This window comes from Diorhabda carinulata, chromosome 8 (assembly GCF_026250575.1).
Source record: "Diorhabda carinulata isolate Delta chromosome 8, icDioCari1.1, whole genome shotgun sequence".
In the NCBI taxonomy this organism is placed as follows: domain Eukaryota; kingdom Metazoa; phylum Arthropoda; class Insecta; order Coleoptera; family Chrysomelidae; genus Diorhabda; species Diorhabda carinulata.
Genome location: NC_079467.1, coordinates 22,677,221 through 22,696,242, shown reverse-complemented (window position 1 = coordinate 22,696,242; position 19,022 = coordinate 22,677,221). Strand labels below are relative to the sequence as shown.

At 29.7% G+C, this 19,022-nt stretch overlaps 4 protein-coding genes across 5 annotated transcripts; 2 read left to right on the top strand and 2 right to left on the bottom strand.

The window, feature by feature from the left end:
- The first annotated feature begins 96 nt into the window (after positions 1–96).
- Positions 97–4,539, top strand: LOC130897105 (N-acetylneuraminate 9-O-acetyltransferase). Its single transcript, XM_057805695.1, has 6 exons — positions 97–692; positions 749–845; positions 903–1,148; positions 1,200–1,467; positions 1,815–2,050; positions 3,079–4,539. Exons 1-6 carry the CDS (start codon positions 566–568, stop codon positions 4,496–4,498), a joined length of 2,394 nt encoding a protein of 797 aa, XP_057661678.1. The 5' UTR covers positions 97–565; the 3' UTR covers positions 4,499–4,539.
- An 81-nt stretch (positions 4,540–4,620) lies between these two features.
- LOC130897106 (condensin complex subunit 2-like) lies at positions 4,621–9,893 on the bottom strand. 2 transcript variants are annotated; one of them, XM_057805697.1, is made up of 11 exons: positions 9,383–9,893; positions 8,340–8,556; positions 8,009–8,249; positions 7,767–7,928; positions 7,559–7,677; positions 6,771–6,990; positions 6,456–6,623; positions 6,156–6,345; positions 5,719–5,820; positions 5,557–5,655; positions 4,621–4,901 (listed from the first exon to the last, which is right to left on the bottom strand). In XM_057805697.1, the coding sequence occupies exons 1-11, from the start codon at positions 9,653–9,655 to the stop codon at positions 4,686–4,688; spliced, it is 2,007 nt and encodes a 668-aa protein (XP_057661680.1). In that variant the 5' UTR covers positions 9,656–9,893; the 3' UTR covers positions 4,621–4,685. The 2 variants fall into 2 exon arrangements, with proteins under 2 accessions (XP_057661680.1, XP_057661681.1); XM_057805698.1 differs by lacking the exon at positions 9,383–9,893 and adding an exon at positions 9,057–9,239.
- Positions 9,894–10,874: 981 nt separating this feature from the next.
- LOC130896924 (kinesin-like protein Nod) lies at positions 10,875–15,607 on the top strand. Its single transcript, XM_057805319.1, has 7 exons — positions 10,875–11,126; positions 11,178–11,372; positions 11,661–11,823; positions 12,452–12,617; positions 12,863–14,146; positions 14,201–14,326; positions 15,365–15,607. Exons 1-7 carry the CDS (start codon positions 11,028–11,030, stop codon positions 15,477–15,479), a joined length of 2,148 nt encoding a protein of 715 aa, XP_057661302.1. The 5' UTR covers positions 10,875–11,027; the 3' UTR covers positions 15,480–15,607.
- A 530-nt stretch (positions 15,608–16,137) lies between these two features.
- On the bottom strand, positions 16,138–18,261 carry LOC130897201 (uncharacterized). The gene is made up of 3 exons (XM_057805940.1): positions 17,925–18,261; positions 17,312–17,446; positions 16,138–16,327 (listed from the first exon to the last, which is right to left on the bottom strand). The coding sequence occupies exons 1-3, from the start codon at positions 18,161–18,163 to the stop codon at positions 16,174–16,176; spliced, it is 528 nt and encodes a 175-aa protein (XP_057661923.1). The 5' UTR covers positions 18,164–18,261; the 3' UTR covers positions 16,138–16,173.
- Positions 18,262–19,022: the final 761 nt, after the last annotated feature.

Here is a 19,022-nt window from a genome sequence, read left to right as displayed (position 1 = left end):
CAGTAAAAAGATTTAATTTTAAATTCTCCCTTGAACTCCACCAATCAGATTTGAAGATATGAAAATTGAAAGAATCCAGAACCGGTTTTATCTTTTAAGTATAATCAATATGGTTGTTGTTTTGTTTTTCTTTTGCCTTTTGATTTATAATTGCCGAGAGATGTTAAGATCTTTTATAATTTATTCTTTATTTTTAATGCGAAAATAAATTATAATTTAGAAACATATTTAATTGAAAATAATCCATATTATATGATTACGTTATAATTTATATTTTAATCAAAATATTCTGAGTAATGAATTAGAATGTATGCCAGATAAATTTGAACGAAACATTTATAATAAAATATGTTCCGTTGTTTAATTTGAAGAGCAAATAATATTATCAATCAAAATTATGCGTAGTTCAAATATTCCAAGACGCGTTAGTTGTCAAATATGACATTTGTCACACTAGCTGACTTCAAGTCGAGTGACATTGTTGTTATTCATTATTTACTACAATAATTTTCCCGCAGTCGTTTTCGGATAGAATGAACAAATTGAATGTAGAAGGTATTTTATTATGACCGTAGAAAAATCACGAATTGAAAAAATTATCGATGAAATTAACTCAACAAATGCTAAAAAGGTAGCTCTTTTTCTGGTCTTAGGATTTGCCTGTTATCATGGAATACTTCATTTGAAATTTGGTATATTTCATATTCATATAATCACATATTAAAAATGCTGAGGATATTTGTTTAAGGTACTAATTCATGTAAATGGTTGTTAACTGATGGAAGATATAAAGGAGATAAAGAATGGCAACCTTATGGATGTATGCTACATCAATATACTAATAGGTATATAAACTTATAAAATGTTTGCTCGATTGAGGATCATTATTATCTAATTTTTAGTGATACTAAACGATGTCTCCGTTACTTAGCTTATATAGGATTGGAAACTCACTTTGTTTTCATAGGAGATACAAGAATTGGAGAATTATATTATGCTTTTGTACAACATTTGAATCAGAAAGAAGATGTTAGTCAAAAACCACAAACCCTTTTTATGAACTATACACATGTTGATAATAGATTAAAAATCAAAGTTGATTTTATTTGGTCACCTTTCATCTCAAGAGACATAGTGGATATTTTTAGGTGAGCACTATTATAATTAAATAAAAATATTTCAGGCACTGATTGTTTTAGACAATGGGATGTTTCAACCCATCCTCCTTCAGTAATAGTAGCTGGAAGTGCTTTATGGCCAATAATGTCCTCAAACGGATCAGAATCAAACATAAAGGAATATCAGATGAATTTAACGAGATTAGTTCAACCTATAGATAATTTATCTAATAGAAAAATATGGATACTTTGGGCATTGCAAGCTCCTGTAAATGAAGAAAAATTAAAAGCCCATGAAAAAATGATTACCAATAGACTAATTGATCTTTACAACACAGCCGCAATTGAAGTATGATTACTTTAAAAACAAGTTAAAATTCCTTTTCCACCCATCCAGATATTCCTAATAATTACACAGGTACACAGTAGTTTCTTATAACACTGTATGTTATGTAATATTTGATAAATGTAAATAATACATTTTTGATTTAGTTTTTAATTATTCCTTCTTATAATTTCAATAAAGGTTCTTTCCATTTCCTTATTAACTTTCTGCTTTTTTTTCTTGAATGCTTACTACACTAATATATTTCTGGACTCACACTCATTCCAATATCTTTTTTCCTGTCCTTCTAAATACAAAAATAGTTTTTTTTGTAGTGGTTTTTTCATTGCACAACTTTAATTTTATTTCAGGTTATATCACATTCTGCTGCAGATCTGTGGTGGAGTACTTGTCTTGTAGGTAGAGGGATGCTGCGAGATAGTCCTGATGGTATACACCTTGCAGAAAGACCGCGTAAACACAATACACAAATATTGCTCAACTTGTATTGTAATGATAACATGAATTTTAATGATGGTACTTGTTGTAGTTCAGTCGAACCACGAACTACCTTACAAATTGTTACTTTTGCTGTAATGGCTATGTGGTAAGTTGAATAAATGGTTTGAATGATTAAATACACTGGTGAACTAGCTCTCGTATTGAGAGATTTTCTAAAACATTGTTAAATCATCCATTTTTCAATCAATGGATGTTACTGGTAAGAATTTTAATTGCATCCCCCTAATTCGCAAGTCCCTCTTAATCCTAGCCATCACAGTAAAGAATTTACATGATTATTGCTTTACAGTCCTTTCTACACAAACTGTCTAGACCAAATTCCTTGCTTGTTTCTCACTTGAAGTACATCTAACACTGTGAGCTTTGTTATTTCACATATGAAGCGTGTTGCTTCAAGCATCTCAACAGGATTTAGTTTACTGCTGGATCAAGAAGATTAGCTGCTAAGTGAAATTGTGCCATGTCAAATTCTACATTAGAATTGCCTTCTCTTCTGTAGTTTACAGTTGTAGAGAAAGCTTCTCAATAAGAATTGCTTCCAAATTATTGAACTTTGTGATTATTGTATAAATTTATTATATATAAATAGAGTTGTCATCATTTATCAGCTCGTAACACTTTGTCTTTTCTCACCCAGAAAACTTCATCATGCATCCTCTTCTTTATTTCTTGCTAAAGGTATGATTGAGTGCAATTAAGATTAAAATTATTGATTTTTCGATTTCATAAAGTTGCAAAAGTTGGGCGCTTAAAAAGGCTTTGGACAGATTACAAATTTTAAAAATGTCTTGCCCATTGGGCATTTGCCTAGTCCACATCATTATTTTCCTGCTCACTTTGTATATTATGTGTAACATTGGCACTTTTTAAGATATTATTAGCCCATTTTTCTAAACGGGGAGCATCTGTCTTCATTTGATGATCCTAAGATATCGAGGAGGGGTTCCACTTCTTTGTTACCTCTATATTATCAAAAGGCAACTGACCAGCTGGTCGCAGACCTCTTACTAATTAAGAAAGTTGTAGGTGTATTTTTATTTGGTGGGTTTTCTGAAACCTCACTAGTTACGGGTCGAGTGTTCAAATTTGATAATTTTTAATTTTTTTTTTCAGTGTAACCACGGCAATAGTAATGATAATTCGGCGGATAATTCTTAAAAATTTTGGCAAACCGATCTACGATTATCATAGTTTACCAGAAAACGATATCCAGCCTCATCAACCCCTTACCACACACAACTATTACTTTCTCTTCAAAAACATATCAAAGATGTCACTTATAGTAGCATACTTCTTCATATGCGACAGGACTAATTTCTTCATGAAAGAAAATAAATATTATTCAGAGTTTAGTTTTTGGCTGCCGATCGGTTATATAACAGTTTTAGGTTTATTTTTTATGGAAGAAAGCAAATTTAACAAAGTGTTACATAGAGATCAGTTGAATGAATGGAAAGGATGGATGCAAATTGTTATTTTGGTGTACCATGTTACAGGAGCATCTAAAGTATTGATGATAAACATGCATATCAAAGTACTTATTTCTGCTTATTTATTTTTATTAGGTTATGAACAATTTTGCTACGTATGGTATAGAAATGACGTCGGTATAATTAGCTTTTGTCGGATGTTGTTTCAACTCAATTTCGTAACTGTTACTTTATGTCTTAGTATGAATAGGCCTTATCAGTTTTATTATTTCGCACCTCTGTTGTCTTTTTGGTATTTGATGATTTACTGTTTTGTTGCTTTTCCTCCTCACATAACCGCACAAACATCCGAGAATAATGTGATGCAATATTTTTATCTTCTTATTAAGTTCATTACTTTTTGTAGTGTGATTACCATACTTTTTATGTCGGAAGTTTTTTTCGAAAAGATCTTTGTAACGAGACCTTGGAAGGCTCTATTTGTTACAATAGATGATGATATTCACGAATGGTGGTCAAGATGGAAATTGGATCGTTACTCGACAATGTACGGTATGGTTTTTGGTGTTATAATGATTTTATCACATAGATATAACATTTTTGATGATAACAACCACTCTAATTTATTTTCTAGGGGTATAGCTTTAAGTTCGACTTTGTTAGCTTTAGTCGGAATTGGTTCTTACTTGATGTTCACTTTTCTTTGTCGAAATGAATTAGAATGTAGCGAAATACATTCTTATATAGTTTTTATTCCGATAGTAAGTTTCATTCTTCTGAGAAATATTTCAGGAGTGCTTAGGACTAGATATTCAAGTCTTTTTGCTTGGTTCGGAGATATTTCTCTCGAGTTATTCGTTAGTCAATATCATATTTGGCTGGCCGCAGATACCCATGGGGTTTTGGTACTCGTACCTGGTTATCCAGTGTTAAATTTGATTATAACGACGTACATATTTGTTTGTGCTTCACATGAGGTGCATAGTATTACAAAATCATTAATTCCATATGCTGTACCGAATGATTGGAAATCTGCTTTAAGAAACCTAATTTTGTTTCTTGCTGTTTTAGTACCGATCGGTATAAATGACGGGATGTTTTAAGAAGTGTAACATTTTTGTGATAAATACATTTTTAAGTATGATTATATGTTTTATTCGTTGTCAAAAAAATGTGGATTATTGATTTTATAGACTCAAGCATGCCGTAAAATTGAAACAAGACATGTTTTCAATACATTTAATTAGAAAACACTAAAAATAAAAATATATTCCAGTTGATAGAGATAATTTATGTTGTGTAGTATTCCGGTCCCATTATGTAACAGTCTTTATTACCAGACAGTTGTTTCAGATAGAGATTTTGTTCATTTGCCAAGTGCAATAAGGCAAAACATGCCAGGGGACAAGAAAGTTTCTCCTTTTCTTTACTCGGCATTAATTCCGGCAAGGCTTTGTATAATTCGGAAAATGTCTGAGGAATCAATTTACTTCGATTGTTTTGGCCCTAAAAACATAAATATAAAATGTGTTCACAGATTATTTTTACATGAAAACAATGACATTGAAAGACTAAAACAGGTTACATGTTTAATGTTGCATCACAGGACATCTAGAGATATATTCTTTACTAGAGAATGTAAGAATGAAATTCCAAAAATTGGTATGGGTCTTTTATCTACACTAAATATAATAAATTTCACTTAATAAAAAAGATTTACAATTATTTTTTCTTACTGAGGATGCTCAGTGTTCTGGGGCAGCTGTTGGACATGTTCTCGTGGCCCTATTTATACATATAAAGACCAGTCTGAACATTTGAAAGTTTGAGTTTCTTGGTGTTCCATAGCCCCAGACCACTGCCCCATGGGGCCTTACTTTCGCAGTTTACATCCCTTTGAAATTTCTACACATTGTCAGGGCTGGTTATATTATTTTCTTGTTTATTCCAGAGGAATTTACTATCTTGACTCTCAGATATTTCTTTTTGATTCATGTGGAGTATTATCAAAGGCACTTTCTATGTCCAAAAATATATATAATACATTTTCGTTGTCAGAATATCACTTTATAAATAATGCTGTGCTGTGAAATTGATTTTCAAGATAGTTTTCAAAATAGTAACGTTTATGGATTATAATAATTCTAAATCTAAATTTTACCTCTACTTCATTGGTTAATTTATACCAAATGGCCGATTTCAGTTTCTTCATATCTATCTGCTTTGCTTTTGAAGCATACTGAATGTAGGTATTGGGTACCTGTCAAAAATAAAAAGATAAATAAATAAGTTTTGAAAAAGCATTATTCTTATATAAAACTACCATTTCGGGGTTGTCAACTAAATGTTCAGCTAGATTTCCTGCGTTTGCTAAAATATGCTCTTCATCATCTGCAATGCTGTCTCTATCTCCCATGTCGTCGTTCTAAAATAAAAACCCAGAAGATCATGAATCATTAATTTGATTAGCATGAATAAAATTATTAATTATAAATATAACAAATACTGCATGTGATATGTTAGAACACATAAACTCACAGTTGGCAATTATACTTAAACATAAATATTTAATGTTCAATTATTGGTGACATATATACAGATATGATGAAAAGTAAAACATGTTCAAAGTAACTGTTACGATTATGATAAAGTGAAGACTTCTGTCTTCTGTCTGTGTCACAAGAAATATTCTTCTTGTGTTTTAGATCACTCTCACCTTGAACACAAAAGAAAAAAGTTAAAACTACTTATGTGACTTACTTGTGTCTGAGAACAATACAATGAATCATTTGGATTCTCGTATTTGTAAGGAGTTACTTTAAAATCTTCTTCTTCCAAGTCTGTAATTTTTTCTTTCTTCTCTATGGGACATACTCCTGGTTTTACCATTAATTCTTTGATAGTGGCCATTATCCTGGCACATGATTGGTCCATAAGTGGTAGAGTTATCCTGAGACAATATATACATAAAACCAACATCAAGTATAAATTTGTATTCGGTACTTGATATAAGGATGTGAGATGATAAGTTTGAGTAAATAAAAATCTAATAATTCTTACTTGTCAACGTCGACCTCGAGTCTCTTTTTGATTACAAACTTTTTAGAAAAATCAACTTCTGGAGGTTCTGAATCAAAATCAATCATTACCACTTGGTTCTTTTTTCTTCCTTTTGACAATGCTTTAACAGTTGTATTTATAGTCTGACCAGAAAAACGTGGAACAGACCTAAATTAAAAACATAGAATCCATTGAACAGGTATGGGTAATTCTAATTCTTGTTTATATATATTATACTACTATGGAACTTAGTCAATAAATATTTTGAGGAAAGACTAATAGAATCATAACATTAAAAAACATTTGAAAACTTACCGTCTAATAAATTTGAGTTTCCAATGACTTGGTCCTGCCCAAATTCTATCGATGTACTTTCCATTATTTGTGGTTACAACTGGATTGAAAGAATATTCTGAAGAGTAAATAGTGCTTTCCATAGGTTTGAAATCGACAACGTTTGCCACTCCTACACGAAGTTCAGGTCCCATAGAATTTCCATGTCGTATTTCTATGACTTCGTCATTGTCTGGATCCACTGGTTACAAAAATTTCTATTAAAACTTGTTATAGAACAAATGGAGAATGTGAGGAAATTGTTACTTCCTAATTGACTCTCTCAAGAGGACTACACATACATAAAAGCACAGAGAATATAGATATTATAAAATAATTTCTACTGCTATATCTTTTGAGAAATGATCTTTCGCCTAATTTCAATCTTGTATGATAATCCACTATTTCTATTATACATATTCATCTGCTTTTTTTCTCATATCTTCTCATGTGTCAGATGAGGGCTTTGGTTCCTCTTTAACTCATGTCTGTAACTGTATTTTATCATCCGCTCCAAATATTTTTCTTTATATAACTTCCTTCATGTATCACTGTAAAGATTGCCTTAAGCTAGTTTTCTCCTTTTCGATCTCTTCCAGCTTTTTTTGCTGGTATTGCCAGTTTATAACCTGTTTTGGTAATCTTTATAAATGTTTGAATCTATAAAACTGTTCTTAATATCATCTACAATTTCTTTGTTTGTATGTAGCACATTGTAGGATAATTGGCTATTTGAATCAATGAATAATCATTTACTGAGATATACTTACTGTCAACATCATTTGTTTCAAAAATATCATGAATTGAACCATCTAATTCAGCAACTGGAAATCCCCGTTCGTCATAAACTACTGGTTGTATTTGAGACAAAACTGTTTTATCACTGTCTCTGAAATTACAAAAAAATCAAGTGCAAAGAAGAATTCTACCTATAAAATATAAACAATTTTTTACAATTAACCAGTTAAAAAGAATTACCGTTTCTCCTCTTGATCAGGATCCCACTGGTCTACTATGAAATCATTGAAAGTTGGGTTGATATTAAAAACTTTGTCAGGAAAAGTAAATTTTTGTAAAGATACTTTAAAGTCTCGTTGCACAATAGGGTCAGATTCTTCAATAAATTTTTTTCTTTTGTCTCTAAAACAAAATAATACAATTCTAATAGGAAAAAAACAAAATATTCTTTAAAATTGTTGGTGATTAAAACACTTACTTACAATAAAATGAAAGAGTACGAAGTCTCTTTAAGTGAATTCGTAAATAGGTTATCGATGGTACCTGTGTCAGCATTAATCCGAGTAGTGAAATCTGTCGGTTCTAATTTTGGCAACTTTCCTAGATTTCCTTTTGGATTTCTATTAATAGTGCTTTTAAACCCAGTCTGGGTAGCTTTTTTACGTTTCTTTTTTTTAGCAGAAGCGGGTTCTTGTTCGCCCTCAGAATTTTCTGCTCCTTCATCTTGTAAAAAATCAAAATATAATAATTAAAAATAATAGAAGCATTAATCCCACAACTAAATATAAAAGTAATAACAACTTTTCTACTAACCATCTTCAGGAACTGTTGCAGATTCTGCTACTCTGGCCATGTTACTGGCCAATTTTAATCCTTCAGAATGCACATCATCTACTCTAATACCATACACTTTTGCACTAATATCAATGGAAGTACTGGCTACTTGTAAAACATCTTGTCGAGATTTTTGGCACAAAGGCCTAAGCATATCAATGATTTGAAGTTTCCAGGCATTTTTTGATGTTATTTTCTAAAAGAAAAATATTGTTGGTATTAACAATTTATTACCACTCTGTAAAATTAGAATTATTAATATTACAATATTCCGCAGCAAAATTAATGTACCATTTTGATAAAAAAATTCCCAATTATAAAATTAATATATTTACTAATTTTTATCACTTGTACAAAGCAGAGAAGATTTATTTAAAATTTACAAAAAGGAGCTTAAAGTAAGATCTAAAAAACAATTGAGAGGTCTATTGGCATTAGGAAATTATTAACTATATCCCAAAGATCTACTAGAGATGATAGCCAAAATACAAATTAATTTTGTTAGAGTACATATAGGAAAGGTAAATAAATAGAGATATCACAAATTGTTTAGTTTGAAATTCTATCATTACAAATATAAATTATAATAAAAAACAATTTTTTTTATAAGATAATATGTAACACAAATCTGAAAAAGTAAATAGAGACATAGAGAGAATTGATTCAAAACCTGAATTTATAATATTAGGATGTTACCTCTTTGAATGTTAAAATTTCTTTCTTGACTCTTGTAAAATTTGACAAGTAACTATCTCCTCTACATCGAAAAATATCTGAAGATGTATATATAAAACCCCTTTGAAAATCTCTCATTTGTAAAAATGAAAGGTTTAAATAATATTTTAACAAACATGCAGAAATGTCATTTCATACTATAAAATATATAAAGCTTTTGTTTATTTAAACAAAAACTTCAAACTAAACAAAGTAAGCAAAAAAATACTAAATTATTTAATAGATCCTGGAACTGCTTTCATACCAAAGTTTTAAGGTGCTTATTTGTTTAATATAAATGGTCTTACATTTTCAGTAAACAGATGGGTGTACATTACAAACTGTTCCTTAATGTAAGTTTCGTTCAAATTAACTTTAGGAGTTGAAATACTTGATAAACGTTTTTGAATTTGAAGTTGACTTCTCCTATCTGCTCTCTCATCTTCATCATTGGACATTTCTACAGTCGATCCGTTCATAGAGACATTTACAGATCTTCGTAATGGAGATGAGAGATTTTGCATATTTACTAATAATGTCCGCCTTCGCAAATCAACATTCATTGGAGTTGATGTATCCATCTTTTCAATTTTCACTTAAATATAGTAGATGAAGGAATGTCCAATAAACTTTGATGATAAAAAGTCGTCAACTGTTACACTGTCCTTAATATTGTTTAAATTTAACATTAAAATTATAAAAAAATTATTTGTTATAAATAATAATAAATACAAATTACACTAAAAATCTACAATAGCAAACTACAACCGTTGCAGCCGATTTTATATTTTTGATTTAATGACACATGGCAGTAGAGTCAAATACAAAAACCGTTGAATAGGCATATTTTCGAAGGATTCACGAATCTTTTTCCAATATCTCTTTTGTTATGATGTACCGTAAGTGATAGATGTATTTATCTTAGAAAAATTATTTTATCAGTATGTGTGAAATAATAATGTTCAATGATACTCTAAACACATTTGAAATTCAATTAAAAAGTTATTGTGTTAAGAATGGGCTAGACATGACATTTGTCTAAAATATCAATTCAAATACCGTGCTCGGCTATGTTATTTTTGTAAGGGACAATCCCTTATGATATATCTGATATAATTTATTTTCTACAACAAAGTTACTTAGTCTTAGACTAAGAAAGTAAGTAAGTAAGTAAGTAAGAGTGTAAGAAAGTATGAAACATTTTTAATAGATGGTGGTATTTACGCGGCTTGTTTAATGCTTAATCAACACCACTTACGCCTCTTATTTTCTAACGAGTATCAATAATAAATCGGTATATCTTGATGAGATATCAATTTTTTTTTAAAATTAAACCAATAGTACTCATAGCACATCATTCTTACATCCCCAAACACCAAGTATGTTGAAGAAGAATAATTTGTTCGTTATCGTTCGGCAATCCCATAGAGATATTACCTAATATCTCTATGGGCAATCCACTTTATTTCGATCTCACTGCTCGGATGTGTAAGGTTATATAAATTTTTCAACACTCTGTCATCGAACTCTATAAGGATTTATCGAGTTCGATGTCTGAGTAAAATCTCTTTGTTCCGAAACTGGAAAGAGAGCTCCCAGATTTGTTTTGACTTTTGACGTTTCGTTTGATATTTCAATGCTTCTAAATTAGCAATTTCAATAGAGTTGTTTGTACTAATGTGTTGTTTTTGTAGCAAAGTTACTGTTTTGATCAGCTGACTTCAATTATTTTGGGTAAAATTTTTTCATTTACTGTTCTGCAATTACCACGTCAATCTATACAACCTGCTCTCTGCTCGTGTTGTGTTCCATGAACAGTATTACAGAACGCAACATCAGTAAAAATTAGTGAAAGTGACAATTCATTTAAATTATAGCGTAAATAACTGGTCACAGAACATAACCTAAGGGTATGTTTTGTGTGTGTAACGGATTTTTATTTTTCATTTTATTATGGAGACTAATGAGGAGTTTGTGAACGTTGCAATTCGTATTAAACCTGTTTTTGATTACGAGAAACAAAATTTACGTGTTATTAGCCACAAACCACCTGTACGTTGCTTTAAAAGTTGTACTGAAAAATATTACCTCCTTTTTTTGTAGGTTTTATTACTAATAGATCGTTCTCAAACATTTACATTTAATAAAATTTTTACTGAAGATGTCTCTCAAGAATCGATTTATAATTCAACAGTTAAGCCTTTGGTTCAATATGTTAAACAAGAGTACAATTGTACCGTGTTTGCTTATGGTCAAACTGGGACCGGAAAAACATACACCATGGGGACCAATTCAAATGTAAATAAATATTTCTTTAATTGATAATTGAAAATCTAAAGTATATATAGTGAATTGTTATTGTATAGTTGATTATTTTGTATTAATCACCTTTGATCTAAAACTATTGCATATTAACAAAAATAGAACAAACAATATTTCATTATTATTTTTATTTTATTTTTCCAGTATTGCATTTTCATACTTTTCCTTCTTATGAAGATCTCTGAGTTAGTCCGTTGAGACTGAGTTCTAAACTGCTATTTAATTACCAAAAAATGCGACAGGAACATTTTATATTTATTTTAGGTATCTAATGAAAAAGAGATTGGTTTAATTCCACGTGTTTTAAACCATTTCTTTGAATGTGCCAATGATGAGAATACAGGAATTGAAATATCTGTGTCTTATATTGAAATATACAATGAAAAAGTATTTGATCTTTTACAAAATAAACCACTGCAGTTCAAAGGTAAGGAGAAATGATAAAAATAAATAAATATAGTACAATCCCATGTAATATCACTCCCTAAATCAAATGGTTTTGGTTTGTTTGGATTGCCTTCTATAGAACAATACTACTGTAAATAGTATTACACACACTGTCAACAACAACAAGAAAATGTACCTTCTAAGTTCTGGAAATTTTTTTTATGGTTTTATTATCTTAGCCCATAATAGACTTTACTGTCAGCATCATGCATACTGATCTTTCTAATAAATTACAAATTGGGATTCTTAGCATGTGTAGACTGTTGTTGATCATGACTGTAGCTATCATATTCTTAGCTGCTCACAACCTTTAAACTGTGTATATGTCCAGTAAAAGTAAATTATTGTGAAAAGACAAGAAACTTTTACTTATAAATGCATTATAAGCAGCTACATTATTGGAAACACACTCACTCTATCACAAAGATGTCTCAATGTCTCTTATATTAATAAAATAACTAAAAAAATAAATCATTCATTTTCAAGATAAATTGGTTTATGTTAAATGAGTGGTTATTTGAAAAGTTCAATTAGAGTTTAAAAATCTAAAACTAATATTTTTGTATATAAAAAACTAATTTTGGCTTGATTCTATATTCAATTTTTAGGTTTGAAAGCTTTGGGATGTAGTACAGAAAAAGTTTTTAATTCTCATGAAGCCAGACATTTTTTAAATACTGGCGGTAAGAATAGACACACAGGTGGTACTAAGCAAAATTCCCAAAGTTCTAGATCCCATGCAATTTTCACTATTTATTGTAAAGTTAAACACAAGTAAGTTTGAAATTATAAAAAGTTTTCCACACTACATGATTACCCGTTTTTGTATAATACTTTATATCAAAATATAAGAAAGAAAGTTGTTCTTATTACTTTTTATAAGAACTTTGCAATGAAAGTAGATCATTTATCAGATTTTATCTTTAAGAAATAATTATAATTAATGTGTTGGCAATTATTTGAATTACTTCACTAATAGCTTTTGAAACCTTTTTGTTTTCATGTAAAATATTTTTTAGAGATGTGGTAACAACTGCTAAATTAAACTTGGTGGATTTGGCGGGATGTGAAAGTGTGAAGAAGACAGGTAGTGATGGTAGTACTTTCCAAGAAGGTATCAATATTAATCGTGGCTTATTAGCCATTGGACAAGTAATGGATGCATTGATTAATAATGCCACATTTATTCCATACAGAAGATCGATTATTACTTCTTTATTACAAGATTCATTGAATAAGCAAAACTTTGTTTCATTGATAGCTTGTGTAAGTCCTTCAATTGAAGATACAACAGAAACTTTACAAACATTGGAGTTTGCAAAAAGAGTTGGGAAAATACTAAACAGGCCTGAGGTAAACGAAGTTGTTTCTCTGTATAGAAAAGAAAATCCAATGCTTTTTAATGGGAAACCAAATACACCATTTAAGAGACCTCTTTTGACTCCAATCCATAAACACAAACCCTTACAGCCAATACTTGAATCCAATTATTCCACCGATACAGATCAAATTCATAGTATAAAATCCTTATCTCCAAATATATCTGTTAATTCAGATATGACTCAGCAACTTTTAAGTCCTATTATAAAAAAATATATGAACGCAATGGAAAATTCTTTAATGAATAAAATGGAATTGATGCTCAAAACTTCTATGAATGTACAATCTAGAAAAAGTGGAGTTAATAAAGAAAATATAGTATTAGAAACCCCAAGTGTAAATTGGAATTTGATTCAAAATCAAGTTTCAAAGATCGTTAGGTCAGAAATGGTACAGTTGACTGGAAGTATATTTACAGCAACCAGTAGTCCAATCGGAGACCAGGTAAACAACGCAAGAAAGTGTTTAACTTACGACGATAGCAATAATAGCGATTCTGGTGATACAGAAAATGGATTTAAAATACCTTCTTTAACTATAAAAAATATATCAAAAAAAGATTCACTTGTTTCGTCACCAAAAGAAAATATTACATACAGACGTAGTGAAAGGTTATCTATGAAACGGATGTCCCTTAATAAAACTAAGTATTCTGATCAAACTGTTGTAATACCAGCTAAACGTAGTGTACGTTTGTTTATGAAGCAAGCTACTATTTCTAAAGTAAATTTAGATATGTCTGCCAAGGAAGATTTAAGTGGATATTCTTATTGTAATAAAAGACAATCTGTCATATTAAGGAATAAAAATATTAAAAGAAAAAATCAATCTACAGGGCCAGAGCAGAAGGTTGAAAGCTCTAGAACTAAAAATTTTAAAATTTTAAAAGTTCCTACAAGGAAGAAGTTATTGACAGAATCAAGGTAAGTATATTTTAATGTAAAATAAAAAGTATCTTTAGTTATTTTTATATTTAGAAACGATAGTCCACGTACAGCCCACACCAAAGAAGTCTTGTATATTCTTAATAATGGAAAGCTTAAAGAACTATTAAAATTGCAAACAATCGGTGAAAAATCAGCAGAACAAATGACTTTATTTAGGTACGTACATATACAAATAACTTCTTTCCAAGCTATAACTAATGACGAGTATTGAAGTAGATTTCGAGTATTTAATCAAGTTATCATTCAATTTACTTCTAATTGCCAACCGAAAACGAGAAGCTATCAGCAATCATCTGAAATCACGGAATTTTCAAAGAAAATGGAAGAAATTCTCCAGGTGATGATTTTGAAGTTAGACGAAGGAATGTCTGTTAAGGATGCCTTAAAACAAGTCATATTAAAAGATGTGTCGTACACCTCCAAGCACTTATTATAAACGGTAATAGGCGCCATTAGGATAATGCCCATCAAAATAATTGGAAATTCACCTAGAGTCCAGATTTTTGCATGGTCATTTCAGCCTGTATGCTGTCTTTGTGGCTTCAAATTGTATCGTTAGATCCAAAGGTAGAAGACCCAGTAAAACGACATGAAAAGATGTAAAGACCTAAAGACATTTATTAATAAGAAGCAATAAAAAAACTGCTTGGAATTTTGTAATTTTAATCAGTTTTCAGAAAAGAAATGTAGAGTTGAATTTAAATCTCAGAAAACTATATCTAAGAGAAGTTAAAAGAATTACTAGAAAATAAAGAATTCAAACCGAATAGTAGAACTGAAAATTAAACCAATTTTAGATCACTATGAAGAAAGACAACTGAATTGGTGGGGGCGCATCTACTTAGTTATTAAAAGACCCTGAGGTAGAGGAAAAGAAATTTGTGGCAATAAAACGTAACAAAAGTAACACAAGCTGAAACATAAGATAAAAGGAGTGGTCAAAGGGGATTCATATATTAATTTCTATAAGTATTCTTAAACAAATGAAGTGACTTAAAATCCACTCCTTTCAAATGCTTAAACTCAAATTTTTCCAGGCTATACAATGTGTCTAAAAAATGATCTAGTTAATATATTTTAGTAATTCGTATTGGTAGCGTATCAATCATAACAATTTTTTTGAAAATAACAATTTATTCCCACTTCACAAAACATGTATAAAAAAATGAAACATGTGAAATATTTTATTTTCAGAAAAATTAAAGGCCGTATAAATAAAATATCTGACTTGAAGGGTATGCCAGGATGGGGAACCAAAAAATTTGAAAACTTCGTTGACCAGAATTTTTTAAAAAAAGAATTAATATAATTCAATAATATTTTAATTATTGATTAAAAGGAATATAATTTTAAATCGAAATACAGATAATATATTTCATTCATACAAATTTTTGTATTTTAATTTTTATATAAACTTTCCATACACCCTGTGTTCTATACATTTATTTATTTTATTAATTGTTCGCCATCCACTTTTTCCTTCGATCCTGACTTGACCTATCATTTGTTACCTTTTCTATTTTTTCACTTCAAAAATTCTTTCACCAATGGAAACCTGCATTATCAGATTACTGGAGGGGAATATATAGAAAAAGAACGAACCGAGAAATAACTGGCGAAGATATGGTAAAAAATTCTAAGTTCAGCAAACTGGAACAAAATCAAAAGCTTACAATATGATGCAATGAAATTGGTAGAAAAAGATGTGGCAGGATTAGGACAAAATAGTTAAAAGAGGTTGAAGATAACCTAAGCTGAAAAGGAGTTAGACAAGGAAAGACAAGAAACAAGGATTTGTTACATGGGAAAATGAATTGAGAAAAGTTGCTCATTACATGATAAATTGAAAAATATAAAAATCGAACAATTCTGTTTATTAAGTTGGAAGGTTATTTGTTTATATCCATGTACTTTTTTATTGCATACTTTACATCATTTCGAGTTTCTAGTATATAAATAAAAAAACGTTTTATTAAATTGTTTATTGAATTATATAAATATTTTCAAAGTAAAGGAAGATTCTTGAGTTTTTTAGACCATTTCTTTTCTAAATTAGTGCACTCTTCTTTGAGTTTCTCACGTAATGCAGACTTGAAATCTGTGGAAGCTTTACTGGTATTTTTCTTCTTTACCTCAATTTCCAGATCATCTGTGAGTCTAAAATAGTAATTTATGACACAAACATGAAAAGTAGTTTTTTATTCGCATGAACACAAATAATGAAGTTATTTCATTCAAAAACTTCAACAGATAAAATAATAACACCAGACTAAAAATGTTGAACTAGGTTTACAAAATTTGAATCGTCCTTTATACAAGGGTTAAGAATTATAATAACAATAAAAGTGTGACATTAGTGTCAATTGTCAAATAAATAATCTAAGTTCTAAGACACATTAGGTTTGTTCGAAGTTAGAAGTTGCATTGGAACTGTACTGAGCATGAATGTATAGAATCAGTTCGATCGGATACAAAGAACGATATAGTGCAGAGAGTAGCATTTGTTGTTTGTTGTTTTTGAGGTTATTTGATGTGATTCAGGCCTTGTAAATTAACAATAATGGAAAAACGATTTAGTATTTTTTTATATATTACATTCGTCCGATGACGAAGATGTAGTTCCAGATTACACTTATTGCACTGCACAGGCTGAACTTATTCTAGATCCAGTGTAAGCAGTACAGTGAACTGGGTGAGTTAGTTCTTTTGCACTGCTACTAAGAACAGCGAAACTAGCGCTGGTTCTGCTACAAAGAACGCTTTAGTTTACACTTCCTGCTAGCTGCCAGTGCATCTACCAAGAACAAACTTATTTAAGAGCTAAACTGCTTAAGAAAAATGTTTCCTTATCTCGACGCTCCATAGTATAATTAAATTGAGAATTAATGTATATTGAATATTCGTAAATATTAAGGGATATATTATATTAAATATACACGGAGCAAAAAATTCTATTGCCGCCAGTCAAGGACCAATCAAATGTCGTTTTTTCTATCACGAAACATCAATTCATGCTTTAACTAGACCATAAAGCACAAAGTGATTTCGATTGCAGAATCCTCTTAAACAGTTATTTGTAATATAATTAAAAAAAGTTTATTGCAATTATAACAAAATTTCACTTGGTTCATGTTTACTTACGATTTAAATTTTGTTTCGTTGCGTTTGACATAAACGACAACTGGTACAATTCTAACTATCTCATAAGCTCCTTCTTCACCAGACGACATGCTATGTTTGTGATATAATTTTTCTTTTTTTATACGACATATTGTGCTGTTGGAAATTAATAAATTTTATTATCTCATCGATAGGTGTTGTTTGGAAAAAAATTTCAACAAAAATAGATAGTTTTATATCGTAAATAATATATTAATAGCACAGATATATAAAAGAAAAAGTTTTGTTCTGGAAAGGTAGGAAGTCGATTTTTTGTGTGCTACATCTTATTAAGGCATCAAAATAATCTTTTTTTAAATGATAATCTAAAGTGAAAAACTCTACATCTAAAATAAGTCAGAAACGCCATTCTTTAATCCTTTTTCCATATTCTGTTTCTGCATAAAAAAATGACTTCGTAAATAAGCTTTTCCTTCTCAAAAACAAAATCTGGACTTATAAAAGGATTATTTTAAATATTCTCTGCACATTTTTATAGTCATTTTTCTGTTCATTTTTTTATTTTGAATAGTTTAAAACAAATATCTGCCAAAAAATGAAAATATTTACATGTAGTTAACATGTAGATACTTACGATTTGGTTTTTTTCTCGAAAATTTTAATATTATTCTTATTAGGCAAAGAATTACAAGTTTTCACTTTTCTGCCAATGGGTAAAACATTAAAAGGAATTGGGGGCAATGATCTAATTCTTCTTGACCATCTTTGAGGAATCGAGTCCCGCTCTTTTTTAATTCTTCGTTTTGGAATTAATGACAGTTTTGGCCTAATCGCGTGAATAACTTTAAATTTTGTCTTTAATCTCCCCTGCATGTTTTTATGATATGTCACCCTTTACAAAAAATGAAAGGAAAATGCTGTAACTGTCATTGCAACAAATACAATCTTGATCTGTGCTATTTTTATAAATATGAGATTCTGGAGAAGGTTCAAAGAGAGTTTTGAAAACACTCCAAAAGTGAATATATATAAATTTTTTCTTGATAAAACGTCTCTTTTTTTATAGAAAATTAGTTTCAAGAGAGCAGATATTTCGGTCTCAAAATCAAGACGATTTATCGAGAAAAACGAAAGGGCCTAAGGAGTAAAAGAGATTTATAAAAAAGTCTGATATTCTCGCACCTAATCATTTGTCGAAAAAGTTGAATATGAATGGAAATCAAGTAATTTTTTATACATTAAGATAGAATATTTATACAAGCATGACTAGACTATAAAACAGTTTATATATATACCCAGTTTTTGTATTGTTGTACAATTATGCTATTCCATTATCTAGAAGAAATACTCGAAATTTATCTTACAAACTTATATAGAGTCAAAAATATTAAGTATTTTGTGATGGTTATTGGGAACAATGATATTATATTTATTGTCAAATTAACTTCTTTACCTGCTCCTATTTTTATTTTAATATATGGCACAATTTTAGTTGTTGTGTTTGTCAAGCTTTTTTAGACATGATCTTTTTCATTATACCTTGAGAAATGTTTTTTATCACATTATGTTTTGTTTTATTTAAAAGTACTTGAAAATTAATTTCTCAAAGGTAGCATGATAGCAGCGAACCCCATGAATCTTATATAAAGTTATTTTTTTACACATATGCTGTAGCAAAAAATTGTAAATAAATATTGTGAAGTAAATGAAGCAGATATTCATTATCAAAAAA